General features: G+C 43.0%; 1 protein-coding gene across 3 annotated transcripts in view; it reads left to right on the plus strand.

Moving 5' to 3' along the window:
- The window catches only part of cnksr2a (connector enhancer of kinase suppressor of Ras 2a), a 763,738-nt gene that overhangs the window by 671,327 nt on the left and 65,947 nt on the right, over nucleotides 1–26,464 (plus strand). The window contains exon 23 of one of the 3 annotated variants that reach the window (XM_039745568.1): nucleotides 8,849–8,905. The exons of the other annotated variants lie outside the window; for them this stretch is intronic. Coding sequence (XP_039601502.1) covers nucleotides 8,849–8,857 — 9 coding nt within the window. The 3' untranslated portion in view covers nucleotides 8,858–8,905. Of the gene's footprint in view, nucleotides 1–8,848; nucleotides 8,906–26,464 lie in introns of those variants that run through there. 3 annotated transcript variants of the gene reach the window in all.

Genomic DNA, 26,464 nt, shown 5'->3' on the forward strand with positions numbered 1-26,464 from the left:
AGTTTTTATTGGCTACCTATTCTCACTTCTCAGGGAACTGGCCAACAGGTCAGGAAAATCTCAGCCAAGCTTCACTCCATTATGCCCACTGTGCTGAAAGCCATTACCTGACCGGCAAGGCGCTACTTTCAATTTTCGTATGGTTGGGGTGTAAATAAATATAACATATTTTTCCCAACATAAAAAGACAATCTGCAGCAGTGTTTGGTTCTCCTAATATAATCAGAGCACTTTTCTGCACTCATATTGTGAAAAGAGCATCTAGCGAGAATGAAGCTGCTGTTGTTATCTGTAAGATGTTACATTCCATTAATTCAAAAGTCTTATGTGTTGCCAAGGTGAGGCTGACAAATATTACATCTTCATGGCCTGGGCCATTCTGTGATTCATCTATTTTGAGGCAAAGAAGCTTTGGCAGACCTCAATGCTTCATTTGATCTATGCTATTCATTGTATCAGCAATCTTGTCCTTACATGTGCCATGTAAAACTGGCTACCCACTCAGACTCTGGCACCTGACACTTTTCCTGTGATCCCTCAAACACAGAAGAGAGGCCCTATAATGTCACACATGATATTGTGCGCTCAGTTGGAGATGCTCTTGAACGCGGTGCCTCAACTCGTCAGGAGGAAGGCCTGCTCTTCCAGCCAATAAACGTCTGCAGCATCAGGATTGCATATGTGTGAGGTTGATTAGCATCAAAGCGTGTTCACGAATGCACGTTTACAAGGAGATTGTGATTTGTAAAGGGTACGTTGCACAGAAATGTGCATATGGCAGGTATTTTTTTTTTGCACACTCGATTCTATATAAGTGAGGCACTAGAGACCTTGGCCAACTGGCTACTCACCCTCTACTTGGCATTCTAGAGACTGTGCTAGTCTGGCTAAAATGACAAAATCTTTAAATCTGCTGATTCCAAGACTCCAAAGTATCCCACGTGTCTTTCCGTGGATGGGAAAATAGCTTGGAAGTGCAACAGTTGGCACCAAGTGCCCCAACAGCATACCAAGAGAAGAAACAGGTTTATCTGTTTCTGAAAGTGGCAGCTCAGCCTTGCAGTGTGGAAAGGTGAAAACAAGGAACTGTGGAAATGCAGGCTATAATTGCACTCTGATTGGTTCGTGCTTATTTACGAGACCCTTCCCTGATTGGATCGGCTCTTTACATATTCTATTTTGCTCGGTTTATACTTGTGCGTTACTCTCAATAACAATTCCACTTTTTCATCGGTCCAGACATAACAATCTGTTTTTTGGTTTTTCATATTCATCATTGTTATTCTCCATGTTTAAACACAAACTGCAAGTTAAAATTTAGTGTGGAGGACACTTCCTGTTCCTTTTTCTGCTGATACGCAGATGCCCATTGTAGGTGAAAAGCCATATCATATGTGTCTTCGGACATTTTGGTGTGTGTGTAAATACTTTTCATAACAGATGTAAAAACACTAGTGTGGACGCAGCTCACTTTCATTCAAAGACACTGTTTACATGTTTTTAAAAAGAAAATGTCTTAGTATGGATGTAGCCTAAGGGTCTCAGATTGAGACAGAATGTGGAATGGAGCCATCAGAAATAATGGCAATAATAATCACAACTGAATAAACATAAAATCCATCTCTCAGCATTCTCTCCAGCTCACCATTACACTACAGTAGCATTGCACTGTAAATCAACCAACTATTGACTAGGAGCTCCAGAAGCGTTTGCTGCGAGGATTTGGTTGTGTCTGTTGCATGCCACTCTGCAGGTAAAACCCAGCATGCTGGAAAATGCAAAGGAAAGTTTGTTAAAACAAATCAAACAATTTGGCAAAAGTTCAGAATCACGTAAGTGAAAGTAAAAAAAAAAAGTGACTTTCAACAAACAACACTGGAGCAATGTTATTCAGGATACCACAGGTCTGGCAGCACCTACAGCAGTGTATTGGCTGTGTGGTCAATCATGCACTTGAGGACCATCTTCTTCTTCTTGTTTTCTTTGGTTGGGCATCCAAGGTTAAAAGAGTATGCAGAACTCCCCTGAGCATTACAGGAGGAAAGCTGTTATCTTATTGTGTAAATGTTCATTCAAAATACTGAGGGTTGAACTAGAGGACACAGAGACACAATACCTCATGAATGAAAAGACAGTCCATTGAGAATCCTGGCAATATGAAACCTCATCATCAGACAACAACAGTCAAAACCACACCAATAGGGCAAAGTCATCCTCATCGTCAACTGGTAGATAAAATACAGTTAGAGAAATACTCTATAAATAAGAGAAAAGGCTTATTAGGTGTCAGGGCCTGCTTATAGACAACTGAAGGGAAGACTGAACTGGTCCTTGGGTTAATGCAGTGTGACTGCTTTTAGCACATGACTTCAAGCAGTGGGAGTGGAGAAGGGCATGTCTTATCCTTTACTGCCAGCCTAGAGCAGTATTTCTTAAACTATGGGTCATAACCCAGCTATCTCTAATCATCAGTGATTCTTTTCTTCAAAGGGGACCACCCCAAATCCCCCCCATTGATGGTTGGTGGGAATTCTGCAAGGGGGTAGGACAATTTTTGAGGGAGTGGCACAATGTTCAGGCAATGTTCCATGGAGATTATGGGCTGCAAAGATGTTCAATATCGATTACGAGAAAAAAAATGTAGGAACACTAGTCTAGAACCACAAATAGCAGCACTGGACAGACGTCAACCCCAGATGGAATGCCAGTCCATTACAAGGCATATCCACATGTACAATATATTCCAGTTTAGGTACCAAAAAGTCTAAAGGCAAGAAAGGAGACCCATGTGAGCCACTGTGCCACTCTTTCGAATCTCTTTCATATTTTTGGGAAGCCTCTCCTCTTACTTCAACTCTATCCTAGCAGACACCAACCCATGCTGGGGTGCCAGTCCATGCACACACCCACAATTTCTGCTAATATAAAGTTGCTGTGTTTGAGAGGTTGAAGAAAAAACGGAGGGCCTGGTGAAAAAAACTAAAGGCGCCTGGGAAGAACCTTCAAACTCCACACAGAGAGTGAGCAGGCAGCCCAACACAGGAAATGTTCATAAACATGCAGACGCTTACTGGACATACAGAGTTGATTAATGTTTGACCATGTAAAGAAAAATCTAACTCAGAAAATAAACAAATGGATTCTCTTTAAGGTCTACATTTCAAATGAAGTTTAAATTGATGGACAAATTGATGAGTACAACCAAGCTCCAAACCTCAGACACAATTGACACGCTTACAGTCACAGGTTCAATTATAATGAATTTTATTCCTCCAAGAACCTTATATACAACAGAGAATGTAAATGGATGGTGAACCCTTCCTTTTCTCTTCTTTTCTCTGTTCTTCTCCCTACTGTTTTTCCTCTCAAAAGTGTTGTCCTCTGCCTCCCATGTCTGACTCTCTGAGGCAAAGCAGAGCAACCCCCTTTAAACCGGATACTGGGAGGACTTCCAGTGTCTGCCCAAAGTCCGACTGAAGTACTTCTGGGTCAGGTGGAATTTTCTATACTGCAGGGATGGTTCCTCCCTGCAGCTCCCCCTGGTGGCTTCCACGGGACGTAACAGGGCTGCACTATAGGACTACACTTTCCCAGTATGCCTGTGGACTGTAAAAAGTGGGCAGTGATACAAGAATGCTGCCCTTTAGGGTATCAGGGAAGTATAGGCTCCGGGAAGGCTAACTCTCCTAATCCCTTCATCATTCTGACCTCCCTCCCTGGCAAGGGATCAGTTCTTAAACTGGCTAAGGTGTCAATCTGTTGTTGTCCTTCCACTCCAGCCTCACACCCTGGCAAGGAGAAACCTTTTCCTCTTGACAGGGTACTGGACGATCTCTGATGACAACTTATGCTGTCTTATGACAAACAAATCTGGCCATTTATATGGGTGATGTTTTATAAAAGTTCCATCCATTCAGCACTTTGGTGTGATCCATTACAAAATCATATAGACCCATAGTCCAATTCAGCACATCTGGAGCCATCACTTGGCATCACTCATGCACCCACCACACAGGGCTAGTTTGGACATAGCAATCAATCAGCAAGACCATGCACTGTCCATACAGAAAGCAACCAGACGAGGTTCAAACCCAATCTCCTGTACCTATGAGGCAGCATTACTAAGCACTGGGCCACCATGTTGCTTCAATATAAAAGTGTCCACAGTGCCAAACACAGGGCTGAAGTTAAAAAAAATCTGTATTTAGTCATATTAATGAAGCAGTTTTCTGTGTAAGACCTTGTAATTGTGATCTGTGAATTGTGTTATAACTTTCTGAAAATCTCTTCAGACTTTTACACTTTTATGTTATTTTGAAAAGATCAAATGGTACCAGTGTGTGAAGTTAGGGGCAGAACGCCAGTTACAAAGTCTTCTGAATCTCACTAACGGGGACCATTACTTCAAACAGTTCTTTATTGGTGTTTGGTGGAACATTTAATCTTATTGCTTTGGTAAATTTAGACTAAATGTCTATTTTTGCAAGCGGCTCATAGAATGTGTGATGAGGCAGATGGTGTAAGCAGCATTTGGGCAACTGCCTGCTTAAAGGTGAGACTGTGCCTTGGGAGCCATTCAGAAGCGCATTCTCCAGCTAGCAGGCATTTGTTTTCGTTTTCTCCTTTGAACATTCCAGTCTGACAATGGGCCACTTTGGAACCGTCTTAAAATAAATAGTCTACTGAAAAGGAAATTCTCGTACAAGACGTTCAAAAGGAATGGTAGGTCCGGATTTCCAAATGACTCTTTTGAAATTTGTTTGCTGTATAAGTAAAGTTTAAGATGTGCCATCTAAACGTTGAGAACCCTCTATGACCCGGATTTCAGTGAATTTGTGGGGGCTTGTCTTATAAATAAATATAGACAGATTTGTTGGTAACCTTACAGCTCATTGAAAAAGTACTGTATGCCTCCTGAAAACAGCTGAAGATTCAAGCAGCTTGATGTTCCTGTGATGACAGTTACAAATATTATTATTAAGAAGTTTAAGGTACATGTTACTGTAGCCAACCTCTCAAGATGTGGCCACAAGAGAAAAATAGACCTCAAAATGGGCAGAAGGATAGTGAGAATGGTAGACAAAAAACCAAAGACAACTTACAAAAAGATTCATTTTTGAGGGAGAGTGGGTTCAATGGAAGAAGACCCTGGAGGACTCCACTGTTGAAAAACAAACATAAAAATGTCAGACTGCAGTTTGCTCAAATGCATATTGACAAGGCACAATGCTTCTAACAGAATGTTCTTTGGACTGATGAGATAAGACTGGAGTTTTTTGACAAGTCACAACAGCTAAATGTCCACAGATGAGAAAATTAAACTTTCAATGAAAACAACATCATAGCTACTGTGAAACATGGAGGCAGCTTGGCTATGTTTTGGGGCTAGTTTGCCGCATCTGGCATAGGGGTTGCTTTGTCTTTGCAGGGAACAATGAAATGTCAAGACTATCAAGACATTCTGGAGATAAACCCAGTGTCAGAAAGCTCAGGTCGTGGGTCCTCCAACAGGATAATGACCCAAAACATACAGTTAAAAGCATCCCAAAATGGTTTACAGCAAAACGTTGGACTATTCTGAAGTGGCCTTCTATGTGCCCTGATTTGAATCCTATTGAAACATTTATGGAATGAAAGAACTGAAATGTGCAGTCTACAGAAGGCCCTCTTCAAACCTGACATACATAGAGCAGTTTGCTCAGAAAGAGTGGGCCAAAGGACCTGTGGACAGGTGCAGAAGTCTCACTGAGAGCTACAGAATCGCTTGTGACTGCCTGCTAAGCTGTACCACAAGTTGACTGCAGGCCCACCGTGTTTTTTAAGATATTTTACAAGTGGATTCACTGTGTCTACTTATCACAATACAAGCTAAGCTGGCTGTTGAGGTGCTGATATGTGGTGGAGATATCCAATAAATTGTTTAAAATATATATTTTTTCACATAACCTAACTGGGGTAGCAGCAGCGGTGTAACATTTAAAGCTGCTGCCTCATGAATCCTGCCACAAACTTTGTGCCCAGTTCTTATCTTTGTGGGGTTTGCATGTTCTCTTGTGTCTCCTTTCATTTTTCTCCAGCTTTTCTTCCGAGAGAACATATGTTTTAAAGTTTATTGGCTCTTCTAAATGTCCCAGTGTGAGTGTTTGTGCAAGTGGGCCCTAAAATGGACTGGCTCACTGTACCCAACACAGCACTCGTTTGAGAATATTATCTTACAGCCTGTGTAACTGGGAAACCACTTTGTGAATATTAACTAACTGCACATCTTCTCCCTGAACCCCATCCCTCATTTCTTTTTTATTTTATAGTTTAGGAGCGATCCCATGTTTTAATTAATCATCGATTAATTTATTAAAAAAGCAGCATTGCACACTCATTTTCATTAATTTTATGATAATCCTGTCATGCTATTATGATGGAAAGTCATCTGTCACACACACATCATAACTTTATGATATTCGTGATGGTGGGAGCCACTGGGCAGGGTGGCAGTCTGTCGCAGGGCCCATCTGTCACACAGAGTAGTTTCAGTTTCCTTAGCCCAAATGAACATGTTTATGTCGGCTTAGCACATTTGTGTGGTGCCAGTGTGCGGAAGGTCTTCTCAGTGCCTACTCGACTTTCATTTTCTTTACAGCTGATAAACACATTTCTCCATGTTCAGGTGACAAGATATTTTTTACAAGGGACAAACTAACTTGGTGCATTTGCATAAGGCACACACACATCCAGGATCAGATTGCATTACTTTTAAATAGCCCACTACAGTATATCCACATTAGCCAGCCTGATGAAAGATGGATAACTGATTTTTCTGTCTCGGTTTTACCCTTTTAGTCAAAATCCACCCTATAATAATTAGTTTTTTTGGCCACTTGCCTTTTTTTAATTTTAAAAGGGTAACCCCTTCCACTTCTCACACACCTTTATCAATCTCCTCTTTTGTCTTTCTCTTACAGTCAGTCATTCATACTCATACTCTTATTTGTTCTCTCTCTTCTTATTCCTTCACTCCTTCTCTTTATGTCTAGTTTCACAAGGCGAGTGGTGATTCTCATGCAAGAATACCCGTCTGGGGACAACCCATTAAAAAGTGTGTAGTGAACAGCAGCGAAACCCTGTGCTGCAAAGGCTCCATCCAGAGGGCTTCTCCCTAAAACACCCATCCTCAGTTCCTCCAGTGTGTGCGTTTTAAACTGCTGCCAGGGTATCAGGGAGAGAGCAAAAAATATACTGAACAAGAGACTGGGCACAGAAGATAGAATTGCTGTTATCCATTTTGGAGCTCAGTAGCACAAGGAAACTGAAGCTTAATAATTAATTTGCATATTGTAATGAGCGCTGCAACAATGGAGACAGATAGGCACACAGAGACCGCCGCAGCTCCTGGGCCCCACATGTTTGAGAAGTGCCCTGGTCTGCTTTGATATCTTCCTGTCATTTTAAGAACCGCATGACTGTAGGACATAACAACAGCAAACTGAGTTTAGCTAAGCATCGTGGCCTATGGATACACAACATGTTAAAATGCTGCAGCTATTCTGTCATGGTATGTTTGCATTTCCAATTAGACAGTAATGCTAAATTTCTTTAGTTATTTGTTTAGATGTGCAGTCTGAAGCAGATGTTGGGCATTCTCATCTGTGCATCTACTGGTGTTGATAGGCAGATTTGTTGATTTGGTTGTTTTGAATGCTGAAATCTGCACTTTATGAGGCACTCTGTTATCAGCTCTCTTAACAGCAGTCCTTTTGACAGAGTGTGACACATCGTTTATTCCAAATGCATATTTTGTAGTCATGAATGTAGCTGCCAATTCTTTCAAACTTGCATCGACTCCCGCACTATCGTCAAAACTCTAAACAACAGAGCGCACACACAGCACCTGTGACAACATATCGTTCATGTGCACCAATCGTCCATTGATGTCTTCGAATGGCAATCTGTAATTTGATTGCATCAGGTTAACCATGCAATGTACTCTCACATCTAAATGTCTAATAGGGCTTTTTTAGGTGACTGTAGACGGTTAATTATAAACAGAATCTTGCTGTCTGTTGGACCAGATTAACAAGACTACCTCTGCTCTTTGCAGTTTAAAATCACCACCCCTGGTTTGAGCGCCGCCTTCATGAGGCATTGGATTGGTTTAGAAATGTGACACTCAGTGAGCCGGCTAATTGTTCCCACCCAATTTTAAGCAAAATTCACTCATGGCTGTCTTGAGACGTATGTATTAGACAATTAGGTTAGGCTACTTTTATGCGTGGCTCTCTTTCTCTCTTGCTGTCCTTTCACAGTTCATTCTTCTCTTATCCCCGTATCACTGTGTCCTCTCTTTCTCACTTTCTGTCAGTGTATGGGGATGGGATGCTGTAACCTATTCAACTGACGGATTTCAGTTAAGGCCAAGGCCTACATTGTCAAGCTGAACAGGAGTGAAGTGTATTCTGGGAAAGCTGGGAGACAAAACAGGACCTCAGAATGTTTTGTATGGCTAGTCTGTTTTGCAGCTTAGTGTAACTTTAGGTTCCCAGAGAATCGACTTTGAACCTGTGTGATAATTGTCCTGTGTTTTGAGAATCTTCTACCAGAAGAAATCTCACTTGCTCACTTTGTGCAAGAAGGGGAAGTGAGCAGCTGCCTTTTATTAAAACTTTCTTTAATAAGTTCAGTTTTGGTTTATTTTTAGTTCAGTAGGTGCTTTATTGCAAGAATGAAGTGTTTAGTTCAATTGTTGCTTTTCTGACATTTTTGAGAGGAGACACGGACATTTAAATGAAGCTTGCAGTCTGATTAGCTGCTGGACACTTTCTAAGGAGATCTGTCTTTTTATTTTTTGTTTAAGGATATGTAAGCTGTAACTAATGAACTGGAACATCTAGGAACTGCCATCAGGGGCTGTATGAAGACTGCATGACCCACCCAGGATGTATAATTCTTTGTATTGCCTTTATTTGCTACTATTGTTTATTATGCAAATAAATATAATTTTTAAATGAAACATGTCTCTGACTGATTATTGATTACTAGCATTGCTGAGTGCAGAATTGTTCATTCATTGTCTAGATCATTGTCAGGCAACCGGTGCTGTGCCGTGGAATTGTCTAGGGGTGCCGCGAAAACTTTTGTAAAATATTTAAAATTGCTAGTGTTTTTGAACTTTTGGTTGATTAAAAAGATAATGTTTAAAAAAATATTTTATGTAGGAAAAACAGATAACGGTTAATCAGATTGTTGAATAAACGAATGTATTTATTTTGAATGCAAGTTAAAATTTTCGCTGTTCACCATTTATCATAATATCAACACCAGCAGTGTCAAAAACACATCTCGCGAGACTTAAAAGGTCTCGTTGTTAGAAGATCTCGCTCACTGTATGGATACGGAAATGAAGTCAAAGAAACGCGAGAGACTTCAAATGATCGACAAGGAAATGCGCGTCTGTCTTTCGAAAATTGATCCTCACATCAATCTAATATGTGCTGAAAAAAATCCCAACGTTCACATTAATTAAATTTAAGATTTATCCTTAGATTCCTTTATTAATAAAATGTCTTTCAAACTTGTAAAATGAACTGTTTTTATTGGCGATTGTCCATAGATTGTGTCATCACGACTTTATTTATGGGCAGTCCCTCAGGTGCACCACAAAAGAAAATTTTTGGACTTAATGCACCGCAACTCGAAAAAAGGTTGCCTTTCACTGGTCTAGATGCAGTCCCTTAAAGGCATGAAGAACACATCATGAAGTCCTCGATTGGTGGTAAACTGGGTTGAAGTAAAGGAGTGAAAAATAAGACAGTTCATTTGTTTAAACCTTAAACAGTACTCCCCTAGTTAAGGCCATTTCACATTAGAAGACTCTTCCAGCGAGTTTCAATCATAGCCTACACTTACATAACTTAACGAGTTGAAGGGAGTCGGACATGTGGCCCATGAAGACCAGTCATGCAATGTTACAGGCCCAATGGCTAAGACCATCAAGGCTGTGACTACTTCCAATAAAATCAAACAGGCTTAGTCATATAGGGGGGCTCTGTGTGCATGAGAGCTGACAACCGATGAATGCTCATCAGGAAGTACAATGCATATAATGCATTGACAAGGAATAAGAAAAGTGAGGACTGTGGACCTCACAAACAGAAGAGATGCTTGTCTGTCTGATCTGACTTGTGCCTTCCATACTATGACAAAACGGATAAAACAAAAAGGGCTGAGATTGCAGCTGAACTCACCACAGCTGTTAAATCTTTGACAGTGCCAGGCCTGGAATAAGAAATGTGGAGGCTGTGGACCTCACAAACTGAAAGGTGCTAACCTGTCTGATATCTCATGTCAGTGGTTTTGTTAATGTAGTGTGAAGAATTGGTTTTGTGTTTTGAGAAAATGTGTTTTACTCTGCCATACTATTTTCAAAGTCCTCTTAATCCTGAGCAGGGTCACAGGCCTTTCATGACCTCTTGGGAATCCTTGGGTACTGTTGGTTTGACTTTGTGTTGAATGAGCGGTTGGTCACGGAGTCCCAAATGAGTCACATTTCCTGCATTTTGCAAGAGTGTCAGTTACTGCACTACAGCCATGTGGTGTGATTCCTTGAGGGTTATCATTGTTGAGGACCTGAGTGGCTGGACCAGGCCCAAGTAATACCTTCCTGTGGCAGATACAGTATATGGTTGTTTCTGGAGTGTGGGACTGGACTGCATGTCTGCCTTGGGTTTGCCAACTGGGATCTAGAGTGTGGTGGGTGCAGAAACATGCTGTACTAGTGCATGCTCCCCAACCTGACCTGACCTGACCTGACCTGAGGGTCACAGAGAGCTGGAGCCTATACCAGCAATCATAGGGTGCAAGGCAAGAACAAAGCCTGGACTGGGCACCAATCCACCAAACACTCCATACACGTACCACACAGACACTATGGCCACTTTAGCATTGCCAACCTCCTAACGTCCATGTTTTTAAACTTTGTGAGGAAACCCATGCAGTCACAGGTAGAACACACAAATTGCATGCAGGGAAAACCTTGACTGTGGACCTTGGTCTTGTTACTGTGAGGTAGCAGCACTACTACTGTTCTTCCATGCCGGCACAATGTGTATTAGCAATTGTAAAATGATAAATTACTTGGCAGCCACTGGCTCCAAAAGTGAAACACTTTGTGTAGGTAGGTCTACTATGTGACTAATGCCTTGGAAGTGTGCATACTGTGAAGAATAAAATCGCTGCACTGACAACTTACTGCACGTATGCATGCTGGGGTCTTAGCAGGATGCCTATTACAGTATGGTCAGGTGGGTCCTTGTATTCTTTCCAAATGCTGGATGATAACTAGGAGATAAAATGTAAAAACAAGCTGAAACCTTTGGAATGTTATTTTTGCTACAAAACTTACCCACTAATCAGGAATCAAAGACGAAGAGAAAACAGTAGGATGAAAAATCAGCAATTCCAGGGAGTAATCTACACTCTGTTTGATTTTGTTTGTATTCAAATCATGGAGACTAGAATTAGAATTTAGAATTAGAATTAGAATTAGAATTAGAATTAGAACAATCTAGACGAGAACAGGCCATTCAGCCCAACAAAGCTCGCCAGTCCTATCCACTTGCTTCCTCCAAGAAAACATCAAGTCGAGTTTTGAAAGTCCCTAACGTCTTACTGTCTACCACACTACTTGGTAGCTTATTCCAAGTGTCTATCGTTCTTTGTGTAAAGAAAAACTTCCTAATGTTTGTGCGAAATTTACCCTTAACAAGTTTCCAACTGTGTCCCCGTGTTCTTGATGAGCTCATTTTAAAATACAAGTCTCGATCCACTGTACTAATTCCCTTCATAATTTTAAACACTTCAATCATGTCACCTCTTAATCTTCTTTTGCTTAAACTGTAAAGGCTCAGCTCTTTAATCTTTCCTCATAATTCAACCCCTGTAGACCTGGAATCAGCCTAGTCGCTCTTCTCTGGACCTTTTCTAGTGCTGCTATGTCCTTTTTGTAGCCTGGAGACCAAAACTGCACACAGTACTCAAGATGAGGCCTCACCAGTGCATTGTAAAGGTTGAGCATAACCTCCTTGGACTTGTACTCCACAGATCGTGCTATATAACCTAACATTCTGTTAGCCTTCTTAATGGCTTCTGAACACTGTTTGGAAGTTGATAGCTTGGAGTCCACTATGACTCCTAAATCCTTCTCATAAGGTGTACTCTTGATTTTCCGACTGCCCATTGTGTATTCAAACCTAATATTTTTACTTCCTATGTGTAATACTTTACATTTACTGACATTAAATTTCATCTGCCACAAATCTGCCCAAGCCTATATGCTATCCAAGTCCTTCTGTAATGATATAAAGATTCCAAATTATCTGCTAATCCACCTATCTTGGTATCATCTGCAAACTTAACCAGCTTGTTACTTATATTCCTATCTAAATCATTTATATATATTAAAAATAGCAGCGGCCCTAGCACTGACCCCTGTGGAACACCACTCTTAACATCGGCCAGTTCTGATGAGGTTCCTCGCACCATCACCCTCTGCTTCCTGTGTCTGAGCCAATGCTGCACCCATCTAAAAACATCACCCTGAATTCCCACTTCTTTTAACTTGATGCCCAACCTCTCATGTGGCACCTTATCAAATGCTTTCTGAAAGTCCAGATAAATAATATCATAAGCTCCACTTTGATCGTATCCTTTTGTTGCCTCCTCATAGAATTCCAACATGTTAGTAAAACACGACCTCCCCCTTCTGAACCCATGCTGACTATTCAGAATAACTCCTGTCCTTGTCATGTGTTGCTCAATCTTATCCTTAATAATTCCTTCCATTAATTTTCCTGTGATGACTAAATGAAATCTTGCATCTATAATGAAGGTGTCATATAAAATGAGGTAACGTCTAAAACCACTTCCTTCTGCATCTGGGAGCAATGTGCCAGTAATGGGAAATATAACTTAGCAGCGTCTATTTGCAAAACAAAATTGGCCACTATTAATTTGACAATAGGCAAATAATCACTATGCTCTAGAAACATAAGTGCAAAGCATCTGCACAGGCATGTTCCTGAGGATTAGAAACCCATATTCCCATGTTCACTTTTGCCTAGAAAAAAATATTGTAAAACAAATATATTTTTAAAGTGAACACCCACACTGGGTCCAGTCACTTTTCTTGTCCATGAAGGTCTCTAAAGAGATTCCTAGGATGTGTGGCCTTTAAACTGATCTGTTAGATTATCACTGTGCCTCTGGCTCACCCTCCTCATAAAATAGGTATGAGCTACAAAAGACCTCAAAAGAGGACCGAGAAGCAGCCACAGCACCAAAACAGTCTGTACTCCTTACAAATGGCATCAATGTGAAATCTCTTGCCTTGTATGGGTGCCAGTGAAAGCTGAATTACATTTGCTTTTCTTTTGAACACAACGTGACATTCACATCTGGCATGTCATGTAAAGTGGTGACCACAGAGTGCTTGGGCACATCCTGTATAAATGTCATTTACTGGCAGACTAATTGCAGAAAGTTCAGAGGAAATGGGCTTTAGTAATGAAATAAGAAAGTGGTACTGTACACCTCCTGATCAGTTGGCACATCTTCAGCTTAAGGAAGATTTTAAATTCCATGTAACAATGTCAAGTAAGTAGGAGACAGCTTGTCCATGTTCAATATCCAATAAGAGAATAAATAAGAATAGGTATGTATCCATCCATCCATCCATTCTCTTCCGCTTATCCGAGGTCGGGTCGCGGGGGCAGCAGCTTAAGCAGAGAGGCCCAGACTTCCCTCTCCCCGGCCACTTCTTACAGCTCTTCGGGAGAATCCCAAAGGCGTTCCCAGGCCAGCCGGAGACATAGTCCCTCCAGCGTGTCCTGGGTCTTCCCCGGGGCCTCCTCCCGGTTGGACGTGCCGGAACACCTCACCAGGGAGGCGTCAAGGAGGCATCCTGATCAGATGCCGAGCCACCTCATCTGACTCCTCTCGATGCGGAGGAGCAGCGGCTCTACTCTGAGCCCCTCCCGGATGACTGAGCTTCTCACCCTATCTTTAAGGGAAAGCCCAGACACCCTGCGGAGGAAACTCATTTCAGCCGCTTGTATTCGCGATCTCGTTCTTTCGGTCACTACCCATAGCTCATGACCATAGGTGAGGGTAGGAGGTAGATCGACTGGTAAATTGAGAGCTTTGCCTTACGGCTCAGCTCCTTTTTCACCACGACAGACCGATGCAGAGCCCGCATCACTGCGGATGCCGCACCGATCCGCCTGTCGATCTCACGCTCCATTCTTCCCTCACTCGTGAACAAGACCCCGAGATACTTGAACTCCTCCACTTGGGGCAGGATCTCTCCCCCAACCCTGAGAGGGCACTCCACCCTTTTCCGGCTGAGGACCATGCTCGGATTTGGAGGTGCTGATTCTCATCCCAGCCGCTTCACACTCAGCTGCGAACCGATCCAGAGAGCTGAAGATCACGGCCTGATGAAGCAAACAGGACAACATCATCTGCAAAAGCAGTGACCCAATCCTGAGTCCACCAAACGGACCCCTTCAACACCCTGGCTGCGCCTAGAAATTCTGTCCATAAAAGTTATGAACAGAATCGGTGACAAAGGGCAGCCCTGGCGGAGTCCAACTCTCACTGGAAGCGGGCTCGACTTACTGCGGCAATGCGGACCAAGCTCTGACACGGTTGTACAGAGACCGAACAGCTCTTATCAGGGGGTCCGGTACCCCATACTCCCGGAGCACCCCCCACAGGATTCCCCGAGGGACACGGTCGAATGCCTTTTCCAAGTCCACAAAACACATGTAGACCGGTCGGGCAAACTCCCATGCACCCTCAGGACTCTGCTAAGGGTGAAGAGCTGGTCCACTGTTCGCGACCAGGACGAAAACCACACTGTTCCTCCTGAATCCGAGGTTGACTATCCGGCGGACCCTCCTCTCCAGAACCCCGAATAGACTTTTCCAGGGAGGCTGAGGAGTGTGATCCCTCTATAGTTGGAACACACCCTCCGGTCCCCTTTTAAAGAGGGGACCACCACCCGGTCTGCCAATCCAGAGGCACTGTCCCGATGTCCATGCGATGTTGCAGAGGCGTGTCAACCAAGACAGTCCTACAACATCCAGAGCCTTAAGGAACTCGGCGTATCTCATCCACCCCGGGGCCCTGCCACCAAGGAGTTTTTGACCACCTCGGTGACTTCAGTCCCAGAGATGGGAGAGCCCACCTCAGAGTCCCCAGGCTCTGCTTCCTCGTGGAAGGCATGTTAGTGGGATTGAGGAGGTCTTGAAGTACTCCTCCCACCGACCCTAGCGTCAGTGAGGTCAGCAGCGCACCATCCCCACTATATACGGTGTTGACACTGCACTGCTTCCCCCTCCTGAGACGCCGGACGGTGGACCAGAATCTCCTCGAAGCCGTCGAAAGTCGTTCTCCATGGCCTCTCCAAACTCCTCCCTTGCCCGAGTTTTTGCCTCAGCAACAACCGAAGCCGCGTTCGCTTGGCCTGCGGTACCTATCAGCTGCCTCCAGAGACCCACAGGACAAAAAGTCCTATAGGACTCCTTCTTCAGCTTGACGGCATCCCTCACCGCGGTGTCCACCAACGGGTTGGGGATTGCCGCCACGACAGGCACCGACCACCTTGCGGCCACAGCTCCGGTCAGCCGCCTCAACAATAGAGGCACGGAACATGGCCCATTGGACTCAATGTCCCCACCTCCCTCGGGGCGTGGTTGAAGTTCTGCGGAGGTGGGAGTTGAAGCTACTTCTGACAGGGGACTCTGCCAGCCGTTCCCAGCAGACCCTCACAACACGTTTGGGCCTACCAGGTCTGACCGGCATCTTCCCCACCATCGAAGCCAACTCACCACCAGGTGGTGATCAGTTGACAGCTCCGCCCCTCTCTTCACCCGAGTGTCCAAGACATATGGCGCAAGTCCGGCGACACACCACAAAGTCGATCATCGACCTGAGGCCTAGGGTGTCCTGGTGCCAAGTGCACATATGAACACCCTTATGCTTGAACATGGTGTTCGTTATGGACAATCCGTGGCGAGCACAGAAGTCCAATAACAAAACACCGCTCGGGTTCAGATCGGGGGGGCCATTCCTCCCAATCACGCCCTTCCAGGTCTCACTGTCATTGCCCACGTGAGCATTGAAGTCTCCCAGCAAAACGAGGGAATCCCAGAAGGTATGCCCTCTAGCAACCCCTCCAGAGACTCCAAAAGGGTGGATACTCCAAACTGCTGTTCGGGCATACGCACAAACAACAGTCAGGACCCTTCCCCACCCGGCGGAGGGAGGCCACCCTCTCGTCCACGGGGTAAACCCCAATGCACAGGCTCCAGTGGGGGCAATAAGTATGCCCACACCTGCTCGGCGCCTCTCACCGGGGGCAACTCCAGAGTGGTAGAGAGTCCAGCCCCTCTCAAGGAGATTGGTTCCAGAGTCCAAGCTGTGCGTCGAGGTGAGTCCGACTATATCTAGCGGAACCTCTGACCTCGCGCACTAGCTCAGGCTCCTTCCCCTTCAGAGAGGTGACATTCCACGTCCCAAGAGCCAGTTTCTGTAGCCGAGGATCAGACCGCCAAGGTCCCGCCGCCACCACCCAACTCACATTGCACCCAACCTCCTTGGCCCCTCCCATAGGTGGTGAGCCCATGGGGAGGAGGACCCACGTTACCTCTTCGGGCTGTGCCCGGCCGAGCCCCATGGGTGCAGGCCCGGCCACCAGGCGCTCGCCATCGAGCCCCACCTCCAGGCCTGGCTCCAGAGGGGGCCCCGGTGACCAGCGTCGGGCAAGGGAAAGCGTTGTCCAGTTTTATTTTCATTGGAGGTTTATTGAACCGCTCTTTGTCTCATCCCTCACCCAGGACCAGTTTGCCTTGGGTGGCCCTACCAGGGGCATAAAGCCCCGGACAACATAGCTCCTAGGATCATTGGGACACGCAAACCCCTCCCTCCAAGGTGACGGTTCAAGGAGGGGGGTATGTATCTGTATTCTAAAATATCTTTAAAAAGATTTGCTCAAACATTAAAAATTCTATTTTATTTTATTTCTAAACACAAATTTTAGGCCAGCGTTGCAATGGCAGACTTTAAGAAATAAAGAAGGTCTGATCTCAGGAATATGACAACTAGCATATGGACAATAGTTACACCCTTATAGAGCTTTCATCTTTTTTAAGAGTACAAGTACTGTACCTATGCTGGGGGTACAAGCAGAAAGGACAACAGGCTGGCCAAGGGTTCTGAGTCCATCCAGGGGATGCAAGTGAGTGGCTGGAGGGGCAGCATTCCTATTTAGCTTGTATTGAACACATAAGGCAGGAGGTGTGTGGAACTTCCGCAAATCTTTGTGGCAAATAATGCAGACATCCTGAAACAGTGTTGACAATGATATTATAACACAATTTATATCTAGAATGTTTGCATCGGTGATCAGACTGTCAGCTAACTTGTTCCCAAAATAAATGAAACATTTAATAAATCTTGGTGTGTGATTTATTTTATTGAAATGTACATTGCCCTGCGGTGGGCTGGCGCCCTGCCCGGGGTTTGTTTCCTGCCTTGCGCCCTGTGTTGGCTGGGATTGGCTCCAGCAGACCCCCATGACCCTGTAGTTAGGATATAGCAGGTTGGATAATGGATGGGTGGATGGAAATGTATATTGCAATTAATTCCAAAGTTGTGCTAACACACCTCCATCAAGGCTCAGGAGGAACTAAGGTTTTTGTGGTCCTAGGCTGTTAAAATTAAGGAGTTCTATTTCTTAGACTGGTAGTGGCTTCTGGTCAGTTTAAGTAAATAATTCAAAGTTCAGTGGATAATTTCGTTCAGATTGGCAGAGACCAGGTGTGGTATAGCTGGTCTGCAGCTCTAACAGATGGCCAGTTTTTAAATAAATATTCGCCGCACTAGCGGCTTGAGGAGGGAGCATGGTACTGTGTGCAGGAGCGGTTCCCGGGTGTGATGCGGGCGAGGGTGTTTCCCCACTGAAGTGCACAGGTGCGGGATCACCTGTGTCCATAATTGATGCTGGGAGCTGCTAATCGCCACACCCCCATTATAAAAAGTAGAAACGCGAGTGCAGAGGGGAGAAATAAAGAGAAGGAAAAAATGAAAGGAAAGAGAGAAAGTGGTGTTTAGAGGAAGAAGAAGGCAGGAGGCACTGAGAGCTGGTACAGGAGTGAGCGACAGACCAAAGGCTCGCTGGTTAAAGCTGACAGCTGAGAGTAGAGCCCCGGAAGGAGTGTGTGGCCGACATTCCAGGAGGCAGTTTGAAGTGGTCACTCCAGCTGAGCGATTTCAAGGAGCTGGAGTACCTAAGAAGGTTGATGGCTTGCCGCGTAAGGCAGCGGGAGTCAGGGAGGCTTGGGTGGTCGAGCCCCAGCGTGAACACCCTGGTCATTGGGGGAACCCGAGTCTCTGTCCAGTGAGACAGCTGTACATAGCCAGGGGACAGAAGGCAACCGGACCAGGAGAAGGTCAGCTGTAGGTAGGGTGACACCCCTGTTGCAAAGCTCGTAGGAATAAGCAGGGGAGCCGCCAGCTAAAAGAAGAATAGCTTCCACCCATGGTTTTAACCTTGTTTCAAAGGCTTTGTTTTTGGATTTTAACCTCCACTTTTTCAATTGTTTTTTATGGATTATTTATTTATTAATCTTTGAAGCTCTGCACTTTATTTGGACACAGTAGTTTTGATTGTTTTTAATACAAGCACTTGCACACTTTACACCTTACCCTTGCTCCATGTGTGATTTGTCCTCATCTGCCAGTTCATCTGGTTATATTACTGACAATGTTAGGTTCAAGAGGCTCCCAAAACAAGAAGAAGGAGCATGGAGTAGGACCCACACTGTCACACCAGGGTCTTTGTGAAGATATCTGAACCCAACACACACATGGGCCACTGGCTACAGTCTATATCCCCTATAACCAGCCAAGTATATAAGAAAGTTTCCCTCCTGCTGTCACAGTCCTTTAAATTTAATTTGGCAAACTTCAGGAGGGAGATAGCCTTTCTACCAAAAAGTGCTGCTGAGTAGGTCTTTCTTCCAACAGTTTCTTCCATCTCAGCAGATGTCTGAAAATCTGTTAGAGTATCCATTGGGTCCTTGGTCATCTTCCTGATCAAGACCCATCTTGTCCAGTCACTCATTTTGGCCAGATGGTAAACTCTAGGAAATATCCTGGTGGTTTCAGCCTTCTTCTATTTCATAATTATTGATGATCTTATTTTTGGCATTATTATGATCACTGAAAGTTTTAGTAATGGTTTGATACCCCTGCTCTTATTTATGTGTCACCATAATTTTATCATGGTGGTCTACAAAGAGTTCCTTGAACTTCACAGCTTGGTTTTTGTCCTGACATTCAGTGTGAATTGTGGGGCCTTCTATACAAGGGTGTGTATCTTTCAAAAGATGTCCAATCAATTCAGTTTGCCACCGGTGGACGTTGATCAAATTCTAGAGGCATCTAGAGTGGAATTAAAGTACCAAAGCAGAGGATCTGAAAACATATGAATGACAGATTTTCATTTTTAATAAACTTGCAACCCTTTGTGAAAACAAGTTTTCTCTTGGTCATTATGGGTTATTTAGTGTAAGCTAAAGGACAAAAATGGCAAATTAATCATTTTGAAATTAAATCTGCCACACAAAGTGTAAAATGTGCAGAAAGTGAAGAGTCCAGTTAATCGCAAACCAAACCATTAGCATCCTTCTTCTGGAAGTACATCTTTGAATATTTTGAAAAAATCGATGGTCACTTGTTAAAGATCTCTTGGACTCATCTTGAGTTAAAGGTATCTGTAGAATCCATGATGCACGCGTGCAGACTCTCTATTTTGTCTATAACGTAGTGTGCTTCACCTACATGCATGTTCTGAGATTGATGCTGGCCTAACCAGTCAAAAAATGGAACAGTTCTCTGAGTCTGCTGTTCAAAATGCAGAAATTGGATTAAGCTCGGTCATCACTCCTACAGTATGATGTTTCCAAGAACATTATGTGACCAAAAGGGCGTTCTTGAACCATTCTGCTCTCGGAAATATGAAAAAAATCCCAGGTGAAAAGAAAAAAGTATGTATGTTAACAAATCCCAAGCAGTACAAAGATTGGAAAAACAGACGGAGTAATATAACGATACCACTGGGAAAAATTACAAAGACTACTGCCTCTCGGTGTTATGATCAAGCCAAGGTCTCTCTCCTGTATGCTCTTTGTTTATTTAATCCTTTTGTTGTTTTTTAATATTATTTAGTAAATTGTGTTATTAATTCTGTTTTTGGGTTTGTTCTTTCTGTTTTTTTCATTTGATTATACTGTTAATTGAGCATTTTTTATTCTATTCATATGGTATTAGTCTGATTTGTTTTCTGCCCTGTCCTCTTCATATAGAATCTCAGTGTGCAGGGCCACCTGATGATGCAGCTTTAGCATTTTCTGTGTTTGATTCCTGATTTTGGTTTTAGATTCTTTCTTTGTTGGATTTTCTGGCTTTGATCCCTGCATCTGACATTGTTAATTGGCTACTGTTTTATGGATTTGATTTCTTTTTTCCTGCCTTGGCTTAAAAAAAAAAATCATAAATTGTCAAAATACTAAATGAACTGTGTTTTGTTTATATTGAAACAGAAGTTTTACAATTTTCCTCTCCTTCCTTTGGTGAACGTTTGAATATTTTGAACTGTAAAAGTCTTGGCCCACACCTGCAAAAAAGGGCAAGTCTGGCTTTTGTGTTGTTTGTTGAGGCCTGCACCCACTCGTTTACTACTTGTGAATAATACTTATAATAATAATATTAATAATAATCTTTACATTTATATAGCACTTTTCTTACTACTCAAAGCACTTTACATAGTGAGTGGGGAGCCACTTCAACCACCAGTAATGTGGTGCTCCCACCTGGATGATGCAACGGCAGCCATTTTTGCGCATGAGCTGTTAGATGGTGAAGTGATGAGAGAAAGTTAGCCAATTAGACACAGGGAGCAATTAGGGGGGCAGAATGACCAGGCCATGATGGGCAATTTAGCCAGGATATCGGGATACACCCTGCTCTTTACAAAGGATGCCCAGAGATCTTTTATGATCTCAGAGAGCCAGGACCTCAGTTTTACATCCAAACGATGCTGCCATTTTTACTGCCTAGTGTTACTGTCACTGCATTGGGGCATTGAAATCCACACACAGACTACAGAGTAAGCGCCCCTTGCTGGACTCATGAACATCCCTTCCAGCAGCACCCCAAAGCTTTTCCTTGCTGGTCTCCCATCCAGGTACTGGCTAGGCCTGAAGATGCTTATCTTTGGATGGATTACCTGTTCTGATGTGCATGTCGTATCACAACACTCAGACTTACCTAACCCATTGAATTGTCTTTAACTAGACCCATGGATTTGCTGGCCAACTTCTGACTATAAATATCACCACCAAAATGGTCATTCTCATCCTTCTTTCCTTCTCTTCCAACATCTCCAGCCTGTTATGTTTTAGCCAGGGTTTCTTCCCTGGATTATGTTTATATTCTCTTGCATTGTCTTTTTGATCATTTCTTAATTTGGATTATCTATTATGATTATGTATGTTATTATAGTTTTGTTTATTTATCATTCAGTTGATATTTTTAATGTATCATTGTTTTTGTTATGTTTAAGAATATACATGTACTCTTTCTTTAAATCTCTTTATGTACCTTGTGTTTTGGTGGTGGAACCTCAGGAGGCAGGACCACCTCTGATATCACTGCAAGGGACCACCCCAACCCAATTAAAGGAAGGCTGGAAAGTGTAGTCCTCATTGTTCATTGAATGCACATTGGTGGATTGTGAGTTTTCTGTGAGTGTTGTTCTGTTTCTTTGTACTTACTGGTTTGTTTGACTCTTTCTGGCCTCTGTTTAAGGATTTTGACTGAGGACTTTCTATTGGTTGTTATTTGTTTTCAGATTGCCTTGCTGACAACTTGTTTTGCTGCTTTGAGCATTTTGTTATATTTATTGTACTTTCTTATTTTTGTTTCCTATTGTTTTGTTTTATAAAGAATCTTTTGTAGCCCATCTCTCTATAGGCCACGGGTTTACAGTAGTCCTCCTCCTTGTACAGGCATTTTGTTTATTTTTGTGAACTTCATGACATAAGTTTTAACTTTGAATCCAATGCCAGTTGGTCTGGTGTAGGGTAATGCCCGCCATCGGAGTAGGCAGTCAGGCTCTGTGGGAGTGAGCCTTTTGTAGGCAGGCTAGTAGAGAGTCTGGCCTGCTTTTTGACTATGTTTTGGAAGCCACTCACCACTTTGGCCATTTTGTACTCTGTAATCACAACATAGCCACTTTTTGGTAGGAACAGATGTCAGCATTGTTTTATTTGAAGAGTAAAGATTTCTGTCTTCAACATGTCCTGCATGCTGTATATGCCATATATTTGTGGTCCAGATCTAATTATGCAATTTTCATTATGCTATAGCTTTTTAAGTTTATTACATAGAGAATTCACAAAAGATCAGTGAATTCACAAAAAATCTGTGAATTAATTCAATGTAAGTCCATTTTCATTTATTACAAGATATTTTGAACAATTCTTTTGTCTTGTATTGTTTTCCTGCATTGCATTTAAAGTTGCATAATTAGATCTGGACCACCCTGTACATACTCCTCTTTCCAGCAAGATGGCTGCGGGTGTAGATGTAGCAGCTGCTCCGGATCAGAAAAATGTAGTCAAAATGTGTTAAATGTTGTCTCTTGTATGAATTGTGCTGTGTATTCTGAAAGCCATGGGGGCGCACAGCTCCCCAAACCTGGACACAGACAGGCACAGAGACACACAAGTGCAAAACACCACACAGTTTATTTCTTCCTGGGGCAGCTCTATTTTCTACTCCCCACTTCAGAGACCCAGTACACAATTATACAGCACAACACTGCTCAGTCCCTTCTCTTTTTCTTCTTTGTTTCTTTCTCTCTCTTTCTCTTGTCTGCTGCCTCCACTCCTCTCCCAGCAAGCTTTGTCCTCCACATCCCGTCTCTGGCTCTTTGAGCAGAGTGGGGCGGCCTCTTTTATAGTGCACCCGGAAGTGCTCCAGGTGCTCCCAGATCCTCTTCCAGGTGTGACGGAAGTGCTGCAGTCCAGGGCTCTGGAACTGTCCAGGCACCCCCTGGTAGTGGCCATGGGACTCAGCATGGTTGAGCTTCTAAGTTACAAACCCGTGGCCCGATGTAAACCAGGGGGGTTGCCTTCTCGTGTTCCGGGGGAGGAATTGCCGTGAATATGTCATCTCTCCTGGTCCTGCCATCACAGGGGCATCCCAGCCGGGCAAGGACCCTGGCCATCTGCCACAGTATGGAATACTACCCTTAGACCTGCCCCTAGTAGTTTATAAATATGCAGTACATTGTTGAATCTGTTACTACTGTTGTCTTTTATTTTTAGTTGTTATATTATTTATTTATTACTTCCTATTCCAAATTACTACTATCTATTCACTTACCTATTATTTATGATCTATTTTTAGTATAGTATAGTTTTTTACCTGTCTCGCACTTGTGTTTATGAGGAACGTTATTTTGTGCCACTGTATGCTGCTGTGCTGTGTATGGAAGGTATGACAATGAAGCCGTATGACTTAACTTGACTTGAAATGCTGTATTAATTTAAAGCACAGGACTGAAATTCTTAGTTCAGGTTTTCACCACAGATGAGCCCAGTGACTTTGCTTGCTGCTTTAATAATTCGTTCCATTTGTTTCGCGCAGACCTACTTCAAAAAATACAGATGAGATACAATCTAAACTAAACTAATCTCAACTGACATTAGGTTGGGATACTGAGGTTTACTTTTCTGTGTCCACTGTTGATTTAATTGGATAATGTCAGACTCTGGTAATCAGGGTACAGCACATGTTTTTCAGTGTAGGCACATGGCATTTTAAGGTTCTCCAGGAGTACTTTAAAACATATTAAGTCAATGTAGTGCCACTCACTTCCCTATTATGCATTCCAAAGAACTCTGGTCATTAAGCAATTTTAAACACCTTCTTGGGCTCCCTACCGGGAATGTGTGATCTCCAGTGATCAGGCTGTGCTGCGATGTCTGATGTTTCCTTCCAGGCCTCACTGTTTCAAATTGCAGAGTCAGTTTGCAGAGCTTTTCCCACAGAGACATAAAGTATCCCTCTGTGTAGTTATGGTAGAAGACATGTCCAGTTTTCCTTTGTTTCAGTTTTGATTACGGTGACCTCAATTATATGGATGCTTCTGATATGATATTGAAGTTTCTTAATGCTGTTTATGAGGATTAACTCTGGTTTATTACTGTCATTGCTTATAGAGGTTTTCATCCATTCATCCATCAATTAGCCAACCTGCTATATCCTAAGTACAGGGTCACGAGGGGTCTGCTGGAGCCAATCCCAGCCAGCACAGGGTGCAAGGCAGTAAACAAACCCCAGGCAGGGCGCCAGCCCTCCGCAGGAGGTCTTCATTGTACTCTGTATTTAAAGGTGGGATGGCTTTCCTTCATTCAAAGAAGAACATGTCATTATTATATGCTTATTTAAAATGTCATTGGCAGTGTGTTCCTTCTACCGGGCAAGAGATGTCATTGTTTCCCCTGTGGCTTCAATTTCTGACATGCAAGAGGATCATGCAACTATGAATTCACTTACCCTCTAGCTGCAAGTCCTTTGTCATCCACCTGAAGCTAAGCATGTCTGGGCCCAGCTAGTACTTGGAAGGGAGATCAACCAGGAAAAACTTGGGTTGCTGCTGGAAGAATGCTTACCCTTTGGTCTGAATGTGGAACCCAATGCTCCACCGCAGTGATATGTCCTTTGGATGAGACATAAAACCAAGGTGCTGAGTCTCTGTGGCCATAAAAGATCCACAGACATCCTTTGTAAAGAAGAGGGTGTACCTTGATGTTCTGGCTAAATTGCCCATCATGGCCAAGTCATTCTCCCCCAATCATCCCCTGTCCCTAATTAACTATCTCTTTCAATGCCGCCTAGTAGCTAATGTGTGGTTAATGCTACACATTAGGGGATGATAAAGTGGCTGCCCACTCACTACGTAAAGTGCTCTGAGTAATGAGAAAACTGCTATGTAAATGTAAAGATTATTATTATTATGCTCATGCCAGTGTTAATGCTTGCTGCTCTTGGAAGACATCCTGCCCATATACAAGGCATACCACCTCCAAAGGAGGTGTAGAGGTTTCCAATGGGATTTATATTTGCTGTGTGCCATCCTAGTGGTGCCCCTGCCTCTGGCAACATCATGTTAGCAAAGCACCTCCCTCACACTGCATATTTTTATTTTTCTGACATTTTCTGCTTAGTCCCCAAATATCCACACATTAATAAAAACTAGATGGTGGGCCACAGTGGGTCATATTGGGTTGTTCCATGCTTATGGATGTTTATTTCTGAATCTTCTATTATTTTTGAAACTGATTACCAAAAAAGCTACATGCTATAATAAAAGAACCACATTTTAATCTTTAACGGCTTTATTTACTGCTCCTGCCTATTACAAAGTTTGCTAGCTGTAAAATGCATTTCTTTACCAGAACGTGACAACGGAAGAGTTTTCGCTCAGCTGTAATTGCAGTCAGGATTTTGAACTGTAACGGATGGAAGTTCTAATTTATTTTGAGAGAACTGAGAGTAATAAAGTCTTGTAAACATCCATTGGAGAGTCTTTCTGGTGTTTCTAATTTTAATCTGTGCCCCTCTGCAGAGTGCTGATATAAACTGAGCACTAAATGACATTTATTGATTTAAAGTTTGCTATATCTATCTATCTATCTATCTATCTATCTATTATATAGTACCTTTCATTTCTCTCTATCCTTCTATTCATCATATTTGAATATTACAGAGTAACTACTTTAAAATTGATGTAGAAAGATATTGTCATAATACACAAATATCATTTGTATTTTTCTCCCCGAGCTGTACTAGCCAGTTTCTAATGTGGGCTGAAGGCCAAGCCAGGGTATTTGTATGATGATTGGAAATGCGACTTTTCTTCTGAGCTTTGAAGAATTTCCAGCAATGCTCATATGACTTGCTACCAGGCCAAATGTCTGTAACAGAAGGAGACGGGTGTTGAAGAGCACAGTGTCAAATTGCTGTCCAGCAGATATCACTTTCCCTGAATATACGGTGTGTAATTAGTTGACACGGTGTATGGCAGTATGCTTCCAGAACTTCATCCGGGTATATTTATTTGACATTTGCAGGGACATGCACTGCTTTTGTTATATTTGATTTTTTCATATTATTTTTACCAAATCCATACAGATGAAGCCATATATCACATATTCTGACATTCATATTTGATTTTTTTTTTGCATCTTTTTAAAATCTCTTCTTCATGGACCAAATTTGCTGCAGTTCATTAGTACTAGACATTGCAACTGAATTATTATGGAATGTAAACTGAACC

Source organism: Polypterus senegalus, chromosome 2 (assembly GCF_016835505.1).
Source record: "Polypterus senegalus isolate Bchr_013 chromosome 2, ASM1683550v1, whole genome shotgun sequence".
NCBI classification, from domain to species: Eukaryota; Metazoa; Chordata; class Cladistia; order Polypteriformes; family Polypteridae; genus Polypterus; species Polypterus senegalus.